The sequence below is a fragment of the Lygodium microphyllum genome, chromosome 17 (genome assembly GCF_053477565.2).
Source record: "Lygodium microphyllum isolate KBCC chromosome 17, Lygodium_microphyllum_v1.1.10, whole genome shotgun sequence".
Lineage (NCBI taxonomy): Eukaryota > Viridiplantae > Streptophyta > Polypodiopsida > Schizaeales > Lygodiaceae > Lygodium > Lygodium microphyllum.
Window position 1 is genome coordinate 67,678,132 of NC_141151.1, and position 24,971 is coordinate 67,703,102.

Sequence of the window (24,971 nt, forward strand, 5' to 3'; positions counted from 1 at the left end):
GCGAGATAACTTGCGTAAGGACTTGCCAATCTCATTGCAAGAATTTGGCCATTCCCTTGTGATCCAATCACAAGATCATATAACACCACACTTGTTGCACAAGTGTCGCATTGAATGGAGTCACAAAACAATCTGTTCCTGATTACATTAGGCTGATGTCGTTAGACCTAGGGTTTCCAAGTTCCATCTTGTAAGATTCTTAGGGACAACCCTAGCTCACTTTCCAATTACATTTCACTGTCTCTACATTCAGTGAATATGAGCAAGTATTTAAGGTATACGAGTTTCAGTTTTAGCAATACGTACGATTAGGTCACGTATTAATTTCCTAGTGAATTTCTTGGATTTTAACTCATTCTAAACGAGTACTCCGCGGCTTAGGTGTTTTAGGTTTATGCCAATTTGTTTAACTCTAGAAGATAATTACGTGATCATTTTTCACATGACTCGTTGTCTATGCGTAAATTGAATTTTCAACCCTAACTTATCAATTTGAGGTCAAGCATAGGTTAGGTTAAATTCCAACTAATCTTCCTATAACTTTGCGAATAAAAAATTCATGCTAAACAAGCAACCTTTTACTTGATGATTTATACAATTGACAAACGATAATTTCCTAGAATTATGCATCGTAAGAATCATTTCATGCTTTTGCACTTTCCATGATGATTCATTGTGAAGAGAATATGGGTTAATAGTGCGATATGTAGTTTATACATCTAGGCTTAAACGAAGTATACTATTTTAATGGACATTAATCTAATTTTTAATTCATTTCAATGCATAAGGCTATTTGCCAGAAATACATTTATGCTTTCTTTATTTTGCACATTTTATTGAAAGTATTAATAACTAAGTTCCTACGTCGTGAACATTTAGGACAAAAATATATCCTATATCCAACAATTTACCTTGCATGATTGAATTTCAACATTACCAAATAAAAATTAGGAAGAAAAACCTGAGCTTGGGGTGAGATGTGCACGTGGATGCTGAGAGACGACCCTCCCGCAGCTGCACCTTGGACTTTCTTAGGAGGCATCGTAATTGTAGTCTTTCCGTCATGGAAGTAGCTTTACAACTCCTCTTTGGAATTCCATCGTCGCTCCCTTTTTGCAATAGCTTGCACCGTCTGTCGAAAGTAATTTTAGAAGACTCCCTCCTTGAAAAAAAGGAGTATTCAAAATCTTTTGCGGATAAGACCCATTAAAGCCATGGAAGGGGCTTAATGGCCTTGTAAAGACTTGTACAAACGGGGAATAGAAAGGAGTGGAATCCCTTACAAGGGTTTTTGAGTGGAAAAGAGAGGTGTTAAAAGACCCTCAACACTCTCTTTTCTTTTACGAGTGGGGAAAAAAAACAAAGCTCCAAGGGTATTTTGCATAGGGAAAGAAAAGGGCTAAGGGGGCCCTTAGGGGGATTTATAATCGCGGGGAGGCAAAGGATCCTTAAGGTCAAGCTTTTTGAGGGGGGAAAAAAAAAACCCTAAGGAAGCCTTAAAGAGGAGTTTTAAGGGGGTTTCAATATGCCACAAGGGAAGGGGCTAAGGGAATTTAAAACACGGGGGGGAGGGGTTTCAAAGCCCAAGGGAAAGGGCTAAGGGGATAAAGGAGGCTTATGAGGCCCCTTCGAAGCTTCCCCCCCCAGGAAGCTTCTAAAGCTTCTATGCCACGTGGGAGGGGGAAGCTCAACGGCGACTTGGCGGCATTTCGTCAGCTAGGGGCGCGGACTGGGACGACAGAGACCGACTGGCGTATCAGGCGGCTCCTCCTTGGCCAGGCGGCGATTTGCAGGGTCTCCCCTCAGCAGGGCAGAAGCTCCACGGTGTCCTCGCTTCTCAAAAGGCCTTCTCTCTCTCACTCAGTTTCGGAATGGCGGCAACACTCCCTTCGTCTTTTTCTCAAGCGGCAGCAGCCCCATGGTTTAAATAGGGGAGGGGAGGGGAATCCTCCCTCTCCTACGTGTCGACAGCATGGCCGTATCACACCTGCGAGCTCCACCGAGGAGCTTCTGCATACTTTCTATTCCCCTCCCCCTCTAGCACGACTGTCGGCTGGGGAGGGATAAGGGGAATAATAATAATAATAATAATTTGTCATGATACTATTATTTATCCCAAATAAAATATCCTTTGTAGAGGCGGTTTACGCGTGAAGTTCGGGATGTTACACAAAGTGGCTCATTGTACAACCTTTTTGACAATTTTGTGTTACAGATAGCGATTACCTCTCAGTTCTAATGGGAGCCAACAATGTGCAAGAGCTAGAAGAGAAAGAGAGTCACCAACACTTGCATACTGGACAATATGAGTCACAGTGGAACAAGCACTAAGATACATATATACAAGAGCTTCATCTATAAATAGGCCAAACTAAACTGAAACCCTAGAGAGCCTAAAACAGTAGACATTGGCTGATGAGCACCTCAACACAAGGGCCCCTGAAGAAAATGGTTCCCATAAGTGAAGATGTCAAAGAAACCTTCGTTTCTAACACCCTTTATGGCTTAACCACAATATGCAATGAGGCCAAAAAAGAAAATCCACCTACTCTAGAAGTTTGACTCCATACCATCTCTCCCAAGGTGACCTACCGTCTCTAACCAGCTGCCAAGGTCAAGAGAGTGAAATTTGAGTTGGTCTTCTTACCCAAGCCTTAACTATGATGTCTACCCAAAGAGGTCATTCATCCACTTTGGTGTTTCTGCCCCATGCGATATCTCAAACATATATTTTTTACTTTTTTTCCTCCCCTTTTAGCTTCTCTAATTGTACCACCAACAATTGCAACTTTCTCTTACCTCCACTCACCTACATGTGTATTGTTAAATATTTTTTTCCCTCCCAAGAATAATGGTTTGATAAGCATTTGCCTCACATCATGAACCTTGGTTTCATATTGAGAGTGCAAATAATTACAACATTCCAATAATTTACTATTTCCATCTCCAATAAACCGAATTATATCATAAAGGGTACAAAATAATCTAGGTGGCTCACCTAAAGTTGCTCAATGTAATCCTCCATCCACCCAAACATCAATATACTTCTTGTCACACTTATTGTGTTCCTCTGTAGTTATGGTGTGAATGCTCCCTTATCCATGGGCACTTTTTACCTTCTAGCTAGAGAAGGGTTTTTTCCCTATGTGAACCCCTGTGAGTGGATGTGGTACTTAGTACCTTAGGGATCGTACTTTCATTATTATTCTCACATATTCGATGTGACCTTCTAGCACTCTCTTCTCTCTTGTTGTTCACTTGTTTACTATGAGTGTCTCTATGTGTGCATGTGCATGTTCCAAATCCTAACCCAACAATGGCATCACAGTCATACCTCTTATCAGCCACCACCACTCAGCTTGTGAGCTGCTGCTGCCACTACTGCCATTGAGCCTCACACTCAACTACTCTCTCATATACCGGTTGCAGCTCTAGGTTCAACGGGTTGCATATCTGCTTCAGTTCTGCCCTTCAGATCCATCCCCCTGCTGCCCATCACATTGTCAAACCTGTCCCAAACAATTGCCAATCTGTCGCCTACCTGTTCATCGGTTGTGACATGATGAATCTGCCCTGACTATCTTGTCATCTCTCCTATCTGTGCAGACAGTCCCATTCAAGCCCAACGGTCAGAGCTTCGTCAACCTGTCCCGGCCAAGTTGAATTCAGCCCAACACATTAACAAACATTATTTTTAGACCTTATTCATCAATTACTTCAATCTCCACTGATGGCTGTTTGCATGCAGCCCCCATCCAGGCATAATTTTGGGGATTTTTGCAGCAGACTTCAATTTCCACTCAATTTCATAAAAACTTTTGGGGATTTTGTCTAAAACCCCCCAAATTTCACCACAATTTTAGGGATTCTATGCTCAATGGACAAAAATTACCCAATTCATATCAAATATTTGGCACTTTTCACATTCAAGTCCAAATTTCACCAAATGTCATCATTATGCATTTGGGGCTTTTGTGAAATTTGTCCAAATCCATTGACATTGAGGACAATTACACCTTCTATATTGACATTCACAGACATCGGAGCCTTTTCAGTTGCAAACTTTTCTACGCCATCATCAATTTTGCGAAAATTTGTTGAGTTTTTTGGCCTTTTCTTTGCTTTTTCATACTATTGCACCTATAGGTACACATTTGGCAGCAGTTGTTAAAAATCAATTGTATGCAACAAGCAATAGCAAGCCAAAATTATTTGCTAAACATGTTTGGGGCTTGTGATAAATTGGCTGAAACAAATTATCCTATGTGGGCATTCATGATGAAACATGTTTTGGGTGCCAAACAATTCTGGGGTCATGTATTTGATTCAAATGTTAGGCCTACATGCCCCACAACAAAAAAGCTACATGTTCATCTAGTTCATCCACTAGGTTTATCTAGTTTATCCACTGTCACTAGTGGATCTTCCAATCCAACCCCTGCTACACCTCCCACCACTAATCAGTTGAGATGGGATGGGCGAGATGCCCATGCACATGCTTTGATTGCACTTTCATACAAAAGGCACGTCATTCCGCATATTCGATTGAGGACAACAGCCATGGATGCTTGGGATAAGCTTACTTAATTGTATCAAGTGTTCAATGAGGCTCATCTAGCCTATTTTTGTGCAAACTATTTGAGATGGAGCACATGATAGAGGGCAATTCAGTGGATGCCTACATTACACATATCAAGGACATAACGGAACAGCTTGTAAATATTGAAAGATAATTCCTGATGCCTCTCTTGTTTCTACAGCCTTGGCTGGCCTGCCTGACATTTATCAAAGTTTCGCCACTACACTTCGCTTACATGCAAAAGATGTTGATACATATACATTTGATGCGTTGGTGTCATTGTTATTGCAAAAAGAGCAATGACGAGTAAATCGCACTAGCATAAGTATGGAAAATCAAACATTTTTAGCCAGCCATAGGAACAAAGGGAAGTCATAGTAGCCATCAAACTCAAAGGGTAAAGGCAAATTAACTTCTTCCACAAACTCTTCAAACACCAAAGATGAGGATGCTGAGGAGAAAAAGATACAATTATTTCAGAAAAAAGGGACATGGTATTAAGCAATGCAAAAAAAGGCTTGCAAGTGAAAAGATGAATCAATCGAGCATGACTATTGCTGAAAATTCAGGGAGTGTGAAGGATGCAATAGCACATTTAGCAAGTTTAGAAATTGCTCAATCTTATACTTTTATTGTGTATTATTCTCATGATCCTTCTTCACATGCACATGTCTTATTAGTGGGTGTTTGTGCCCTAGGCCCCTAGCTACTTACGGGGGTAAGCAGCATAAGCAACCTCATTCCCAAGTTGCGTCATGAAGGGCTACTACACCACTAGAGTTGGTCCACACCAACTTATGTGGACCGATGGGTACAACCTCCCTTGGGTAGGCCAAGTACTTGATACTAATTGTTGATGATTTTAGCCAATATGTGTGGCCATACTTCTTGGAGTACAAGAGTGAAGCGTACTTCTATGAGCAAAAGGTACTTGCTGAAACACAAATGTCTTTCAAGGTTTGAGGTGTACGGCCTAACCACAGTGGTCAGTTTTGGTCTGATATTTTTTCTAAGTTTTGAAGTAATCATGACATTCAAGTGGAGTATTCCCACCCAAATTCACCATCAAAGAATGGTGTGGTGGAGCATGCCAATCAGACCATGCTTGAGATGGCATGATCATGTTGGAGCATCAGAGTCTACCTCGCTCATTTTGGGGTGAGGCAGTTGCTATAGCAATGCATATATGCAACAAGTCTCTGACTTCCACATCATAGGATATAACTCCTGATGAGGCTTTCTTTGGAAAGAAGCCTTTTATGTGACACTTTTGCATCTTTGGGTGTGATGCTTATGTCCATGTGGACAACAAGAAATGAGACAACAAACTTCACTTGAAGTCAAAGAATCTTATCTTCATGGATTACAACACTACTACGAAGGACTGCACACTCTACAATCCAATGACACGAAAGATTTATGTGAGTTGGGATGTAATCTTTGATGAGGCTTCTGCCTAAAATGATCCCATTGATGGTACTTCTTGCATAGGTGGTTCTTCGTCATCAACTGATCCCACCCCCCCACCATCCACTCAACCCATTCTTTCTCGGTTACCTAATGGGACCCCTTCTTCATCTTCGACTCCTCCCCCACCATCCCCCCTTCCCCTTCTGCTCCTCTTCCCCCCTTGATGACTTCTACTCCTTCTTCATCGAGTATGTCTACTCCTTTCCCATCCCCACAGATGTCTTCATCAGGACTTGAGCTATCTAAGAAGGAATCCTCTTCTTCTAATGAGGAGGATGTGCCTTTACCCACTGAGGTACACCTTTACCCAAGTGTCTTTTGGGGGACTTGAGCCATCTGGGAAACCCTCTTCTTTTGATGAGGGGGGTGTACCTTTACCCAATGAGTGGGAGTCCTTTTCCCAACCATTAGCATTACATGTACCGGAGGCCTCTCGGTCTTCCTCACAACATGATGAGTCTATCATCATCTCTCGATGGTATTGACAACCCATGGAGGATGTAGGTGTTACTCACTTTCCAACAACCCCTTCCAACCCTCACAAATCAGCCAAGATAAGGGCCCAATGAGTAGTCCACTTTGTGTGAACTACACTTTTATGTCTCAAAATCTTCAAGATCCTGAGTGTAGTACAATTGAGGCTCTTGCATAGGATATATGTCATCATGCTATGCAAGAGAAACTCAATTCTATCGAGTGAAATCAAACTTGGGAGTTGGTTTCGTGTCCATGGAAGCAAAAGGTGATTGGTATGAAGTGGGCCTTTAAGAGTAAGTACTTGGTTGATGGATTCTTGGACAAGCACAAAGCTAGACTTGTTGCCAAGGGATTTGCACAGAGGGCATGATTGGATTATTCAAAGACTTAAGCATCTATGGCTTGGATGTCTACTATTCGAGCTATCTTGGCTCTTGCAACCCATCACCGTTGGCCTCTCTTTCAAATGGATGTCAAGTCTACCTTTCTAAATGGTGTCCTAGAGGAGGAGATTTATGTTTCACAACCTTCTAGTTTTCTTATTAAAAGAGAAAAACACACCACAAAACAATGAAAGACACAATATCTATGAAGACAATGGAAAGATGTAACCATGAATAAAAATCCACTATGACAAGAGTACAATAGTTGAGCACCAGGTCATACACTCTACAAGCTCCCTCTCTCAAAGCATGGGTGAACAAACTATGAACAAAAACACCCAAGATGCACCATGGATGTGCCTTGGTAAGAAAGCACCTTGGAGAAGAAGTCCAAATGCTATAATCCCTCTCTGAAAGTAAAATAGTCAAGCTAGCCAGCTTATACCTCTTGTAACCACACAAGCTCCATGGAGAGCTCACTGTATGTCAAAGTCTAATGGAGAAAGAGGAGCTCTAACTGTGTTTGTCATTCAGCTTTGTGTGCATTTCCTCCCCTAGATACATTTTAGTGCGCATTTCTTGTTCCTACCAGGCATATGTCCCAGCCTGTGCAGCCCTGTCCAACTGTGATCAGCTTCACACTGCTGCGATTTTTCTTAGCAGCTGCCACATCAGCATTTTCACTGCCCAAACTGGCAGTCAGACAGCATTTAATGGAGTCAGCCAGCTGCTGGTTGGCCAGATTTCATCATTATAGCCATGGACTGACTGGGGCAGATTATCTCTTTTTGTCTTTCACAGGTGCTCTCACAGATTGCAGAGTTTTTCTTTGTATTGAGCGAGGATTGCTGGCTACACACTCCATCTCTATCACCATCACCATCTCCAATGCTATCATCATTTTCCAACCTGATAAAGTGCCTTCACTAGTGCTTCAAGTCGCATGCAAGGACTGATCAGTCCATCATTGTATTGAGCATTCTTTCCAGATTTAGTGCAAATTTCTCTTTCATTCTTGCTGTCTCCTCTCTTTTTCTTTTCTCTCCATGTTCATGTTCATCTTCTATTGCACAATCTCACACCAAAGACTTCATCAAAGGCAAAGCGACTAAAGGAGTGCTGGCCTCCTCCTCATTGGATACATGATACACTCCATGATGCAAGAATTGAGGGAGTTCCTAAGGAGTAGCAACCGGAGAATGGCCCACAGCAATCTCAGAGGAACCACGCACATTCCAATTTCCATCAAGCTTGTTTATACTGATTACTCTTTGATGGCTCCTACCATACAGGATGGAAACCCCACCTCCATGAAGGAGGCTTTGCAATCACAACATTGGAAGAAGGCTACAGAGTAAGTCAAAGGCATTGAGCGGGATAGCACTTGGAATCTTGTGTCACAGCCCGCTCATAGGATTGGAGTCGTGTGGGTCTTCAAGACCAAATACCACAATGATAGCACTCTGGATGAGCACAAGGATTTGTGCAAGGACTAGGAGTGGATTTCCACGACACCTTTGCACCTATAACTCGGATAGCTACCATTAAGGTTGTTTTTGCCTTAGCCAGCCATAGGAGATGGCCGATTTATCAACTAGATGTGAAGTCTACTTTCATTAATGGTGATTGGAAGGAGGAGATTTATGTTGAGTACACACCTGGCTTTTCCTTATCAAATGGCAAGGTTTATAGGTTGATGAAGGCCCTTTGTAACCTCAAACATGCTCTGAGTGCTTGGAATGAGAAAATAGAGTCATTAATCCAAGGGAAGTTAGGGAATCAGTGTTCCTCTGCCGATCCCTAGTTGTATGTCCACACTTCAACTAAAGGGCACACTTTGTTCATGCTCTATGTGAATGATCTCATTCTAACAGGTGGCCCTGCCTAGAAGGTCAAGCAAACAAAGGAAGCCCTCCACGAGATGTCCGAGATGACGGATATGGAACTTCTCCACTTCTTTCTAGGTCATGAGATTTGGCAGACTTTGAGGGGGATTTTCATCTCTTAGCAGTAGTATGTGCAAAAGCTTTTGACCCATCTATGAAATGGAGAGGTATTGGTCTATTTCTATTCCCATGGATCCAAACTAGAAGGCTACGACCCATGCAAACTCACTAGAAAAAAATGCTACCTATTATAAGCAATTGATGGATCATTGATATAGCTCCTCTATATTCAAATTCATTTGTGATTTCCTATTGGTTTGCTTGTAGGGTATGTGATGAGATGCTCTAAACAGAAAAACACAATATCAATTGTACGACAAAGCACAAACTAATAACACAGAATATAGTTAGGGTTAGAGTAACTCAGAGACAATGAACACAATAAATAACAATGAAGTGAATGACTGCTGAATATACAATGCTCACACAGCAAACACACTATGCAAAGAGTGAATATTGTACCACAAACTCCCATATCTCAAGAATTAGGGCAAGGGTGATAAGCAAGAGAGTGTGTCGTACTCCGAACGGATCCCGAAACGCAACAAGGCAGCCTCCAGATGTGAAACACCAACAATCTCAACAATGTAAGCGTTGGATTTGATGCAGACGGCAGAGAGGAGAGAGAATATGCAATAAACACACAGTGAGGAGAGAGAAAACAGTAAAATGCAGCTTGTTATGGTGACTGGGCAATAGCTGAGGAGAGAGAAAACTGCCAAACACAGCCAATAGAGGCTGGGTGACAACTTGCACGATGAGGCAACAGCTGAGGAGAGAGAAATTGTGCAGGCAGCAACTCCAACACCAAAACACAAAAGCTGGTTGATGATGTGGCAGGCTGGCGACAACAAGAAAACTCAACAACAGCAGTCAAAAGGCTGAAATCAACTCCAAACAGTGGGTGAAAGGCTAGAAACAAGTGTCAGAATGTGGTAGATAGCATGGGTCGAACTTGCACCGCGATGTCCTCTGCATTCGGGGTATGGGCAGCAAGTTCAAAGGCCTGAAATTTGCAAAAACGAGATTCAGAAGAGTGGAGGCAAACTTCCGATTTATAGAAAGTTTGGAAGCCTCCACTTAACTCTCTTGAACACCACGCCATTTTAGGGTTTTAAGTAAATTAGTTTTTTAGAGAGTTTCCCATTTTTCTAGAAGCAAATTGAGGATACATATAGGGAGTTTTTGAAAAAAATCAAATCTGAAAATACAAATTTACCTACTGACCTTGGAGAATGCACACCCGATTGGCCCCAAAATTGGCACCCCTTTCATTCTTTAGCTTTATTGAAGAAGAAGTTGATTTACAATGGGATTCTCCCAATCCCTTTCGGTATTCCAACTCCCCTTGTTGTGATGAATCACTAACAAGTCTTTAATCCGATTTGCCCCTTGATTCGCGCAATCAATTGGCCTTCACCCGCTTTGATGGAGATGGAAAATGCCCCAAATTTAATCATTTGTTGGTCTCTCCACTTGAATAAGCTAAAAACAACTTCAGCCCTATTGAATCCAAGTCTTGGAGCTTCCAATTTCTGGCACGCTTCTCGAGGCTGCTGCTAAACCCTAATTTCTGCTACAGATTAGGGTTTACAGCAAAGAAATCCGAAATTTCTCAGCCTCCAAGGGTCCAAATGCTGAGATCGGAGCAAAGTTGTGAAATGGCTGGGAGATGAGAGAGAAAGCTGTAGAGAGAGAAAATTTAGAGTTTTATCGCGAAGAATGACTGAAAAACAATCAAATGCCATTGCTGCCCTGCCACAACTTGTAGATGCAAAGAACGGAAGAAAATCAGTCATTTACTGCTGCTGCCCTATCTCAACAGCCTGTAGATACTGTCTCCTACTGTTGATTGGTATTCTCCTGCCCTTGGCAGCCTCAAAAGGTCCTCCAATGGCTGCAAATCGAACCAGAAGCCTCTCATCTCTCTCTCTTGCAGGCTAAAATTATAAAAATGCATCTCTCCAACCTCTAAAAACGTTTTTCAATCTTGCATGGGCATTTTTTTACAAGTGGCAACCTTCCCAAATGGTTTTCTAGCATTTTTGCATACTGAAAATTAATCTAATAATTATTTCGGTGCCCTGAAAATTAATCTAACTGGCTAATAATTAAATTGGCTAGGTAACCTCCATTCCCGAGTGTCTCTACACCATCTTTGACCATCAGATTGGTAGTTGCCTCTTCTTCGAGAGGGAAAACCAATAGTGGCAAGCCAATCAAAGGGTAACACCTCTTCATTAGATGGAGCCAAAGAACCAAAACCCATTTGGCAACAACTCCCTGAGAGAAATAGGTTTTGCACACACTACCACAAGTTAGGGCCATGTGGACAAGGAGTGTCATACCAAGGCCCAAGGTCTTCTACTTAGAAAACCACAACAACCTATTGTGACTACCTCTACTCCAATTGGCCAATCCAGTGGGACTACACCTCCCCCTGTTGCACCATCTGCTCCATCTACCCCAGTGGCTATTGAACATGTGCCACACGGACAGTCTTAGCAACCTATATCATTCACTACTCCTGAAGGATTAGCTAATTGGTCTGCTAGTACCAATTCCATTGTACTTTACATATCCACTTCACATTCACCTCTAGCTAGGACTACCTCACGACCTTGTCTCGCATTTCATTGGTAGAGCCCTACTAGGTGGGGTATACGATGGTGACCACATCCTTAGATTCACTCCATTTTCGCATGCTTAGGCCTTTAGGCTGTAGAGTCGAACCCATAGGATTTTGTCCTTAGATTTTCATTCTTAATTCTTCTACTCTCACACACACATACACATTTGCATCATTGCATTATTCATTCAATTAGCTTTTCATTTCTGTTTTGTTTTGTTTTTTGGAGCATCACTACTGACCTCTATACTTGCAAATCTTCATCTCTTTTGCAAGATTTTGTTTTTAGTATAGGGCTAACATGCAAGTTTACACTGGTCCTGCCAAGGTTGAAGACTTGGAATGCGCACCATTCCATCCATGGTTTTATCATCTTAGGAGTTTTACTCTTCTAGTAGCATGTGCCGGCTTCCCCTCCCAAGACGGATCATGCAACATCTCTCTTGATGTTATGTAATCGACCGCCAACCATCTCTCCAAACACCTTTATATTTATTTATTAAACCCAAAAAAAAAAAAACAACAACAAAAACCACACAGTTTCTTGTACTTTGTATTTACCTTAGGGGGCTTTCTCCAAGGTGTTATTAATAGAATTCTCTTTTCTTGAAAAAAAAAAACAAAAAACCACACATTTCATTGTAGTTCCATTCGCCTTTGCAAGACTTAGTAGGCCACTGGCAACGGACAAGCACCCTTTGTTCAATGCCCTGTCCTCTCTGGGGTGACTACTTGGACTCCCTTGGTAAGATATCCATCGCCTCTTTAGTCTTGATAAGCCATTGGGTAATCACCATGCACCCTTTGTCCAATGCCCTAAGTAAAAGGGGGGGGGGGGGGCCGCGCTTGAATAACCCTAGGTTGGCCTTCTTTCTAGCCTTGTTTTGGGCTTGACAGAGAGTGTTGAGCTAAGAAATGCATTCCATGCTAATTAGCCTTTTAAACAGCCCCAAAATATGCTTATTTAATGAAAAACATAAAATCGATACGTGATTCGAAAGAGTTCCTTTAAATCCCTGATTTGGAAGGGTTTATCCACATCTATAAATAGACAAGTTGCCACCATTCAATCTTTATCCCTTCTATGCAAGTTTTTCCGGTTCACGTGAAGATCTTTGCCATCAACCTTCCTCCACATGGCTGTCTAGCCTTTGTGACTACTACCACCACTTCATCTGCTACTCCAACCCTTGGCAACTGCCCTTCCGGCTGCCGCTACTGCTTGGCACTTTTTCCACTATTGCATTTGGCCCCAGACAACCATCACCAATCCCAATCGACACCTCTTTTGCTGTGCTTGGCAGTCTCAGCCATCGCCAACATCCTTGTGCATCTCCACTGCTATCAATAGGCATCCTACTACTTCTGGTAATCTGCATTTTCGTCTTCTATAACCTCTGGCACACTCTAACAAATGGTTATAACACTTGGAATTTGTCTTTGGTAGATGTCACACTTTAATACTCGATGCTCTACCCTTGAGCATTCTATACACTCTTATATTCATTTACTGCATTGATTCATTCACTTCAGAGTTCTTTCTCTCTATTTTTGTGTTCGTGTTTTTACATTTTTGAGTTTTGCATTTTGGATTTTGTGTTTAGGGTTCGACTATTGAGTTTTGCACATCATTGTCCGTGTCTTTGTGTTTTTATCGTGGTTGTACACTCGTTCCCTCACTGTAAACCCTAACAGTTTCTTCACAAACCTCCCCCTTGAAATCCCTGCAATCATCCTCAATTGCACTACACTAAGCCAATGCAAAAGTATACTACACTGGAATTTCCATAAGGCATTACAAACACAACATTGGCCACTGTTGTCTAACCATGAGATACGTCCCAAAAACTTGTTGAGAATTTCCACTGAGTATAAAACCGAAAAATAGTCGAAAATTGTTACTAGAAACCCATTAGGTGCATTTTCTCAATTATTCTGACTTTACAACCATAGTAAAGCATATTCTCAACATAACTCATATTTCTCAATTGTTCTAACTTTACAACCATAGTAAAGCATATTCTCAACATAAACCATGGCTGAAACTGTCAATGTCATTCATTAATATGTTGTTGTCCACATAACCAATTGTAAACCATTGAAAACTAAGCATTAATTGATCATAAACTGATCACTTGTTGATCTAAGAACTAGTCACAAACTGCTACAAAAGTTATCCCAAACTAATCACGAGTATGACTCCATGGCAAACATACTATTAGCATTGTACCTTGGATGAATGTTGAATACATCCAAGATCCACTACATATGAGAGTTGTCCAAAACTAGTAGAGTGGAAGTGCTACCTCCCCCCCTGAGCATCACGTAATGCTTTGGACCCCTTCCCTACTGAACCTAACTGAGCCCAAACAAAAGTCGACTCTAACTGAAAGGCATCTAGGTAAAGCTACAACAATTAAGGATGGTCTGCCAAGTCATCCTCTTCCATCCACTTTGCATCCATTGATCAATAGTTCTAAAACTTCACTGAACACCTCTTGGAAACTTTACCTCTAACCTTTCTTTCCTTATCTGCCAAGATCTGCTCAGGTACCAAGATCTCATCTAGCTCCTCAACCTCAAGCTAAATTTCTGCAAATACATCCTCTAGCACATCGCCACAAAAATGCCCCAACTAAGTGGCATGAAAGGCATTGTGTATCCACCAATGTGGAGGTAATTTCAGTTGGTATGCCACATCACTGATCTTTTCCAATACCTGAAAGGGCCCACTATATCTCATACTTAATTTCAAATACAACCTCTCTCTACCTTTCATATTTTTCAACCTCGTCTTTTCAAAACACAACAATACATAATCGCCCTCTACAAACTGCAAAGCATGCTTTTGGTGATCAATTAACTTCTTTTGCTTTTCATATGATCTTTGAAGTGCATAGTTTATCTTTGCACCTTGTCATCAACACCCTCAAGTGAATGGGTAGCTTGTTTGTTTTGTGATGGATTGGATCTAATCATCCCTTCTCATTCTCTTGTATAGTACAATTACTTAATCAACCACAAACCATCTCTCCAAACACCTTTGATTTTCTTTTAAACATATTTAAAAACCACACACACACAAAGTTCATTGTGGTTTCATCTACCTTTGCAGGACTTAGTAGGCCACTGGATAGTCAACGATCCCTGCCTTGTTCTCTCTGGGGTGACTCCTTGGACTCCCTTAGTAAGATAACCATTGTATCTGTAGTCTTGGTAGACCAGTGGTGGCCAGCCACCGATGACCATACACCATTTATCCAATACCTTGACTGCTTTGGGGTGGAACACCTGGTTGGCCTTTCTTTCTAGCCTTGTTTTGAGCTTGAGAGGGGGTGTTGAGCTAAGAAATGTATTACATGCTACTTAGTCTCTTAACAACCTCAAAACATACTTACTTAATGAAAAACACAAAAATGATATGTGGTTCAAGAGAGTTTCTATGAAACCCTAATTTGGGAGGATCCATATACATCTATAAATAGACAAACTATCCCCATTAAATCGTCATCCTTCTGTGCAGGTTTCTCACTCTTACATGCAGATTTCAATCATTAGCCACCTATCATCTACTATACAACTATCATCAATTGCAGCCCATCACTATTGAGCCCTAGGCATCTTGTTTCAACCATTGCCCTAGAGGTCTTCATATACTCCATCATCATAGCACCTGATCAGCTTGTGTTTTCAACATCTAGTGTCAGGTGACAAGTTGCTACCATCTTTCCTACCAAGCAAGTGCTGCATTACCTATGTTTTTTCTATCCAACAAGCTGCCTATATCAACAAACACCTCTCTTGTTGCCTCTTAATAGTTCTCAGCCTCAAGTGATTAGTTTTCAACCTTCTCTAAGTGGTACATTGCTGCGTTCACTAGATCTCAGCCTCCGACTGCTATGTTTTGGTGATAGCCTAATGCCCTTCATTAGTCAACACTCTCTTGTCTCCAACTAGTAGTTACAGTACTTGGAATCCATCTCCAATGGACATCACTCTCCAACACTACTGCTCTATCCTTGGGCACTATGTATACTCTTCATTCATTTATAGTTTTCATCCACTTTAGAGTTGTGTTCTTTCTCTCTCCTTTTGCTTGTGTTTGTTTCTATGTTTGGGTTTTGAGTTTTACTTTTAGGGTTTGAGTTTTGCACGTCTGTGTCTGTATCATTGTGTTTTTATTGTGGTCATATGCTCTATGTTTCCTCAATGCAAACCCTAGCAGCTACTCCACAATTTTCTTCACAAGCACTAGTTTTTGTGGTGAATCAGGGACCACATATAGGGATGTATGGCACAACTCCTTATAGTATGAGGCAATCGATGTGTGGTATGCATGGCCCAATGTATCTAGGTATAGCAAGTGAAATAGAAAAACCCAATATACAACAATGATTGGCATGATGCTAAGGCACAAAGTAGCAAGTTTGCCAATGCATGTATGCAATCCACTACATTTGGGATTAATGATGGTCATGAAATACTCTATATAGTACTTGTCATGAGAAAAATGCAGCTATTAATGCATGCAATATATGGGCAAAAGTATCTTGGTATGGCTAGTAGTATGCAAATTCCCATGCACAGTCACATTGTACAAAAATGTTTCCTAATGCATCCGATGCTCCTAGCATTTCAAGTAGACATGAGAGGCTAGTTAACTGGATACAATGTTGCATATTAGTTAAGTTGGAATTGTAACAATGTGAAAGTATCAACCATTGCAATTCTTAAGAGAGAAAAAGGCCTAGAACCTAGTGGAGGTTTTGAGACAAGTAAAGTTATAGGTAAAGTTTCCACGTGTTTCTTGGTGAATTTTTAGTATTATTTGACCTTTGATGGATAGAAGGTCCAAAGTATTGACCGATGCTCAATGGGAAGGTTGCATCTCTACTCCCCTAGTGATGGATAGCTTGGTTATGTAGTGGATCTTGGATGTACTTGGTTTACATCCAAGGTATTGTATGCTGAAAATATTTCTGCCATTGGGATCACTATTTAATATACTAGTTACTATGAGTTGCTATGCAGATGTATATGGTTTGCACCTAGATTCTAAAACTATACATTTACAAGGTTGTTGACATGTACGGGATATACGTTGTGATGTGATATACATTTGCAACACATGTATAGAATACATGGATGGTATGCAATGTACACTTACAACACATGATACAAAAGCAATACAATTGCATAAGTTACATGTGATTTGCAGCTGATGTATGCTTTACATGACTATCATGTGGTACATCATTGCTATGAGGTTGTTTATGCTCGGTTTTTGTATTACAATGCCCTAATGGTCAACACAATGTTGGATTTTGACATGTGGATGCATTGGTTATGGTTCTAACAGTGATTATGATTCATTTGTATGGATTGTAACTAGTTTAAGTGATTGGAACCTCACATGCATAGGGCATAAGCATGGTCCAGCAATAGGTACACATGACTACGATGCCAACATGTATTTCTAGCAGTGGCAATAGATGCTTTGACACATTGTAGTGCAATTGAGGACAATTACAAGAATTTCAAGGGAGTGGCATATCACGAGAACGTAAAATTTTATTGCTTTGCTTAGCATATGATTAAAACTTAATCAAATGTGTTGATGTGACTTACATATGTGAGGTGCAAGTTAATTATTTCATAGTGTGTGACCCAAAACCTAGAGATATCAATTGATGTCAAAGGAAAAAGTTGTAATAAGTTATGTCTAACAAGTACTTGGTGGTACCTAACGCCTAGACCAATTTATTGGCCACTAATATCAGTGTGGTGACATTAAAGACTAAGCATTTATTAATTAATTAATCCCAATCTAAGGACTAATAACTGCCTCAGGGATACTTGAAAGACAAATTGGCATAGCCAAAATGATTCGCTGGTGGAATTATTTTTCTCAACACTAGAATAATTAATGATTTAATTTTAAATTTTATTATTCTAAAAATTAATTTAATAAGCTGGATAATGCTAGAAAATGGGATTAGAAGGCTACCACTTGGCAAAACTTACCCATGGCAAGTGGGAAAGACGTTTTTTAGGCTAGAAGAGAGAAAGATAGATAAAGATCAAAAGAGAGCCATTCCAGCCTTGTGCAAGCTGAGAGACAAAGAGAAGGTTGCCATAGCTGCTACAATAGTTGACATGCCATTTTCAGCCAGCAAGAGATCCTCTAAGAGCTAATGACATGCCTTGAAGGAACTACAACAGTAGGTGACAACAGTTTGAAGGCTGTTTTAGCCAAAAAAACATCGTATTAGATGTTCCATCAATGGAGACAGCTTTCATGGTTGTCTAGACAGGGCAACACTGATTTCTTCCATTTTCTCAAGGATGAAAGTCTAGGATTTCCTCTCTTTGATATTCACTCTCATTCTACAGCCATTTCTCAACTCCCCTCAATATTTTCCAATAGTTTGAGTCATCAAAGGTGGAGATATAGAAAAATCTCTGTTGTAAACTCTAATTTACAACAAAAATTAGGATTTGACAGCCACCTCAGGATGCGTGCTCAAAATTGAGGACCTAAGACTTGAATTCCAGTGGCTGAAATTAAAGAATTTCAAGGAGATTCAAAAGGTCAGCCAACCAATATCAAATTTGGGGCTGAATTTGTCTTTCCAAGAGCAAGGTGAACTCGAGCAACTAAATTTAAATAATTTTAGGGAGATTCCAAAGGCCAACCAGCCACCATTAGATTTGGGGCTGAATTTGTCTTTCAAGGAGCAGGGTGAAGGTCAATCCCCAAGCAAACCAAGGGGCAAATTGGTTTAAAGGCTTAATGGTTAGTTTTAACAACAGAAGGCGCTTGGATTAGCAGAGAATATCAAAGAATCTCAGTTGTACTCCATCCATTTGCAATTGAAGATAAAGAAGTACCACAAGGCTCTCCAGTTTTGGGGCCAACAAGCTGTCCATTGTCCAAGATTAAAGTGGTAAAGTGTGCATTTTCAGTTTCTATGAATTTTATGCTTGTTGTAACTACTATTAAATTAGGTTATGACCCACCTATCTTAGGATGAAGGCTGGTTTCAAATGCATACCAAGAGGATTCACACACAACCAAGTAGGATACTTCCAACAAGTATCCCAAAGCATGCACATTCTATTTCTATTGGTCGCTTGAGAACTAGGAGGAACAAACACTATGACAATCTTAGCCATGGGATCTAATAAAAGAGGCCAATACACAACCTGACAACCCTTCACTTCCACCCAAACTGAGCATTGTTGCTTGAACAATTTTGTAAAATCCTCCATTGGCCTCCACAAAACAACATGCACCAACCTACAATCATAAAACAATGGCATCTTGCCTAAAAGTACATCATGATGGAAAGGGGATTTGAGATTGACCTCATAAAACCCTCTTGGGCCCACAAGAATATTTGCACAATAGCTAGCAACCATGATCATACAAAAATGTCAAGAAATGACTACTATGAAAGCAAACCAAAGAGACAATAGGGTTTGCAAGGACGCACATTGAAGGAAGGGACTCAAACACAAAGGAAGAGAGAGAGACAATATGCAAGAAAAGAAGAGAAACTTGCATTGAACAAGGAAAAAATGTTAAATACAAAAGGACTGATCAATCCTTACACGCAACCCACAACATCAGTGAGGGCACCAGATCGGGCTGATGATGACGACAGCACTGGAGACAAAGGAAAATGACGGAGTCGAAGAGTGCACCTACCAAGGAAGGAGGGAAGATGATAATCTATTTAACTCCCAAGTGGGAAATAGCTATAATTAGCCAAATATCCCAAAAATTGGCCAACTAAAATCTGGAGCCAAAAATATGGCCGACCAATATTCAATGTTGGTAAAAATGCCATCAATGCTTAGAAATTTTCCAAAAAGAGTGGACAATGTGTAACAAGTGAGGTAAGCTAAAGAATGCACAAAATGCCCATGAAATATACATAAAATCCCAATTGGAGGAGAAAATGCATTGATATGCAATAAACTGAGTGCTCTAGAATGAGTTACCTCCTCCGTCAAAACAAGTGATAGATAGATCAGAGCTCCTAAAGCCCTCATCTAACTCAGACTACTGAGGCTCACAGGCAAGAGATGACAAGGCATGACAAATGTGATAGCTAACACCTCCTCTTAGAACTTGGATGTGGCGGAAGGCCAAGGGAGAAATGGATCCTAGAGTGACAAGAGAAATGCCAATGTCGATGAAGTCCGTCAATGAAGATTGTCAATGAAGAAGCTCCTCGTGATCCTGAGAAACCCCCTCTAAAACACTAGGAGCTAGGAAATCCACAACCACATCACCGAGACCGTTTCCCTTTGAAAGGGATGGGGGCTACAAGGGAACCACTAAAGGAGAGGGTGGGGGATGGAAAGGAACCTGTGAAAAAGATGGTGCACAAGCGTGAACGGGTGTAGCAATAGATAACCACCTCGAAGGACCCTACATAAGAGAAGGGGAATGGAGCCTATAAAGCCCTCTCTCCTGCCAACATGTCGCGATAACAGCCCCTGTAGTAGAATCCTCAATACAAATGGCCTACTTGGTGAAGACAACCCAAGTACCAAGCCTAGTAAAGGCCATAAACTAAGAGGAGTGGAAAGCCCAAGTCTAGAACATAAAGGACCCTGAAAGAGAACTTGATGTACAGTCAGGAAATAAAGGCAAAGCACCAACACCACAAATAGGCACTGAAACAATGTCATTAACAATGCTTGAACCCTCGGAAGAGTATAGATCCTGCAACAAATCACCTCATGGAGTCATATGACTAGAAGCTCCACTATCAATGACCCAAGGCCTCTTAAAGATGAGGCAACCACTGAAGAAGGCTCCTCAACATTATGAAGGAACACTAACTCATGGGTAGCTAATGGAGTAGAGGTAGACGGCTTGGGGATACATTAGCTCCATTCTTCACTCCCAAACAAAAATGAGGGTACTTCTTCTAGCATTTCTCCTCTAGATGTGTCTCCTTCCCACAATATGGGCATTTAGGCTTCTCCAAGTCGGAGTCAAAGCCTAAAAAACTCTCCTATCTTTTATCCATTAACTTCTCTTTCTTCTTTGTTCCCCCTCCAAACCTACAACAAAAGCTTTGGCGGATCCACTAGCTACTTCTTTGGAGTGCTCTTTATGCTCTAAAACAAGCGGGGCAAGCTCCTCCCATAGAAACTTCTCACAGGTCTGCAATGTAAAAAGGCTGCTATAGAAGACATCAAACTGGGAGATGGCAACTGACTTAAAAGAATCATAGCCATATCCTCTAAGGAGATCGTCCTACCAAGGGACGCAAGCTCATTCCTCATATCCTCCAACTTGTTGATATAATCCTTCATGGAATAAGAATCATCAACAACAAGAATCCATAATTTCTTCTCGAGAGTAATCCGATGGATAAATGTCTTCTAATGGTACAAAGAAGCAATCTTTATCCACACTTTTGCTACTTTGCGCAACTTGCGCACATGCACTAGGACAAAATCCTGTAAGCTCATAAAGAGGAAAGATCGGGCTCTAGAGTTGAGTTGATCCCATAAGGCCGCACGATCCATCAATGATCCAACTGTGGGATCCTCCACTAGACAGAGAATAGGGTGGGTAACAAACTCCCAAGGATAGAAGGTATCAAGGATACACTCCACCTTGCCTTCTCTAGGCAAAGAAGGGAGTACGGGCATCTATATAGAGGGTGCCATGATTGGCATATGAAGGCCAACAAAATGGAACTTCAGTGAAACATGGAGAGAACGAGCTTTCTGTGAAACATGCACTTCGAATGTGTACTTTGAAAGATCACCAGCTAGAATGTGTACTTCGAAAGATGAGGATCAACAAGACAGCCTGCCAAATGAGAAAATCCAACCCCTAATGGAGCACGAACTACAAAAATGCAGGTGTCTTAGATAGCAAGTGCCTATTGGAGCCGTTGCCGATGCCAAGGTGTCAGACTACAAAACACAGCTGGAGAGGCTGATGCCGAGTGGAGAGCATTGTCACTAGGTAGAGAGAGGTAATTTGGCAGCAAAAACACAAGTGCCTCTATTAACACCAAATGGAGATGATGATTGCCAAGTGGAGAAAGAGAATCTGCAGCCAGAAACACAGCCTAGAAGGTGTGGAAGATAGGGTGTTTGATGTAGGGAGAGATGTAGACCACGAATTGCAATATCCTCCGTGGGGTGTGAGCAACAATGGAGAGGTAGACAGTGACAAAACATCAAAAGGAATGAATGTGGGATGGATGGAATGGATGAAGTCAGTGCCATACATATAGGCATAGACTGTCTAGAGCGTCACAGATTGGAGTCTCTCAAATGGCGCCCCGACTCTTTCAGAAGGCGCCAACGGTGCCTTTTTGGGGCTGTAAATGGAAACCAAAATAGAAATGGAGGAAGGAAACAACACTGAATGATATGGTTTCTCAACAAGGAATTCTGGCAAGAAAAACAGGATGGCCCCTTTTTATGAGAGGAAAATGGAGGGCAGCATCTTCTTCCTATCCACACTAATATCAAGAACATCATTCTCATCAAGGTCTGGAAAATTATTGTGATTATGTTGTACATACTCCCTGAGTAATGTATTTGCAAAATCCAACAAAATCCAGATGCTCCCAAATCCAAGTCTTGGGAATCATCTGACTGCCTGGGTACTCGAGCATAGGACAATGCTGGCCAGTTGCTTGAGCATAAAGCAATGTCACATTTGACCCACTTGCAAGGGTATCCTCAACATATTTGGACTGCTTTACAACTGGCTTATTTTATTCAGTTCTTTCAAGATCTTGGTTTTAATCTCCAGTCTGTGCACATTATGACTTGCCTTGGCTCAGCAGTTTACTTTCACCAAGAAAGAGATGATAGTTCAAGACATCTCCACATACAAGCCATTTGGGACTTGCCAAAGACTTGCAATTGATCCGAACAATTTATATCCATATACTTGTACAGTGGAAGCAATAATAGGTGTTGCATCTTAAATGATATTAGTCTGCAAGAGCCTTCCATTCACTAGGTTCTCTTGAAACTGCTGCCTCAATTCTTGTTGCTAAATTTGCAAGCTCGAACATGTCCTGGATTTTTATTTGTGCCATGCGAGTATGAATCTATGTGAGTTCAATAACAGGCAAGATTCTAATTTATTTATTCGTGGGAGCCTGTTGCGACAGCTTATCACAAGTGCCAGCAACGATCCCCAACATGATTAACGGGCTTTGTCGGAAGAGCTTAACCTCATAAAATAGAAAGCACAAGCAGGGTCCATTCAAAGAAGAACGTAGTCACAGATAGCTTCTTGCATATTGACCTGAACTGAACTGAACTGCAATGTCATTTCTCCAGCGCTTAAGCTGTAAAGATTGTCTATCAGGTTGCATGGGAAGGATCTCCTTCGCAATAACTAAATAATAAACACCAATTGAAATGTCCTTGGAATAGATGCACAGGGCGTTATCCATTAAGCCGGAGTTTTCCTGTAGTAACGCATAAGAGTATACTGAAACCAGACGTCGAATAGCATGAGCTTGGATTGTAATTGAAACTAGCGTCTCGTTCCAAATGTTCAGTTTTTGTCACACACGAATAGGTTCTTGGTTCCAACAATGTCAAATACCTCAACGTTTACGGTGCAATGCACGCAGAAAATGCGAGAAAGAAAACCGTGAAAGGGGATTGCACAAACGACATTTGAAGAAGAGAAGACGGAGAAGGCAGGTACCGGGCATTCGAAGGCATGGACGCCGTGGACTAGATGGTCGTGAGCTTTGCGAGGGGGTCGAGGCGGAGCAGGAGTGGGAGAGGGAGATGAAGCATCCAAGGTGCCATAGAACCTGCAATGCCAGGATCTGGTGGTGGATCTGCTGGCGATGGCGCGCAAGCAGGAGCACACCTTTAGCCTCTGCATGGCGAATTATGTACATATTGTTTTTTGTGAACGCGGTCAAGTCCTATCGACCCAGCTCTCGTTTGGATGGGGCGGCCCAATCCCAACCGATTTGAGCCTATGGCCACACCTTTCTCTCCTGTTAAGAGCGGACTGTAAACGTAGGCCTATAGGGTTCTTAACCTTTGTTAGTATGCGATTCCAGAATCCAGGACGTATTGGATTCTCCTGTTTTTTTTTTTTCGTTGGCGGATGCTTTTGAGGCACCACTAGGCGGCCTGCCTGTGCATTATAGACTACATGTCACTTGTGTCTCATTTTTGTGAGCTAGGGTAAGCACCCATCTCAAGAGAAAACACTCATTTCCCTTTGCTCATGAAACACAGTATATGCACGTAACAAATCGGTGTGCTTCACATCTTTCTTACTTATTATCTTGGCTGGAGGTTCGATGATCTCCCGGACCTCCGTTTTTCTCCCGAGCCTCCAATTTGAATTGCATGAAAGAAAAGATTTGAATTGCATGCATGCATGGGGGGTCGAGGTGGCTTTAATGCCCCCCACGTCTTCACGTCCTCCCTCTCTCATGATGAGGAGAGAACATATATCCAGGCCAGGATCTTGTGAACCCCCCCGCCAAGTCGTTGCCCCCCCCCACCCATCGGCCCCCATCCCCACCCATCCTCTCCCCTCCGCCTGCCTCCCACCCTCTCTCTCTCTCTCTCTCTCTCTCTCTCTCTCTCTCTCTCTTCCACCCCATCCGCTTGTCCTCCCGCCTCCGCCCCCATCCGCCTGCCTCCCACCCTCTCTCTCTCTCTCTCTCTCTCTCTCTCTCTCTCTCTCTCTCTCCATCCGCTCCGCCCACCCCTCTGCGCTTGCTGAAACCGGCCGCCTGCGCACAAAATCCGCCCCCTCCCCCCGCCCCCGCGTGAAATTAATGTTAAAATGTTAATTAAAACATTAATGTTAAATGTTAAGTTAATTAAAACGTTAATGTTAAGTTAATAACGTTAATATTAGTGTTAATAATAATGTTAATGTTAATGTTATTAGTGTTATTAAAATTAATATTAGTGTTATTATTAGTGTTAATAGTTAATATTAGTGCTACTAGTGTTATTAATAGTTATAGTTATTAGTGTTATATAGTTATAGTTATTATTATTATAGTTATTAGTGTTGGTGTTATTAGTGTTAATATAGTTATTATAGTTATAGTTATTATTATTAGTGTTATTAGTGTTAATATAGTTATAGTTATTCGTGTTATTAATAGTTATAGTTATTATTAGTTATTGGTGTTATTATAGTTATAGTTATTGATATTATTATGATGTTATTAGTTTTCTGTTTACTATTGTTTAGATTAGATATTTTTAGTTTATATCTTAGTTATAGTTATTATTAGTGTTATTATAGTTATAGTTATAGTTATTGATATTATTATGATGTTATTAGTTTTTTGTTTATTATTGTTGTTTTTGGTATTATTTTATTTAGAGTTAGATCTATTATATTATATTTTATTATATGATATATGATTATGATTATTAGGTAGTTTATTATTGTTGTTTTTGGTAGAGTTAGATATATATTATATAATTAT

The 24,971-nt window shown here is 41.1% G+C and overlaps 1 protein-coding gene across 1 annotated transcript in view; it reads right to left on the reverse strand.

Annotated features, from left to right (window-relative positions):
* LOC148022001 (formyltetrahydrofolate deformylase 1, mitochondrial-like) overlaps positions 1–23,521 on the reverse strand; it is a 39,453-nt gene extending 15,932 nt beyond the window's left edge. Inside the window, exon 1 of the mRNA XM_087697558.1 lies at positions 23,201–23,521. Within this exon, the coding sequence (XP_087553684.1) occupies positions 23,201–23,386 (186 nt within the window). The 5' untranslated portion in view covers positions 23,387–23,521. The remainder of the gene's footprint in view (positions 1–23,200) is intronic.
* Between the last annotated feature and the right edge of the window lie 1,450 nt (positions 23,522–24,971).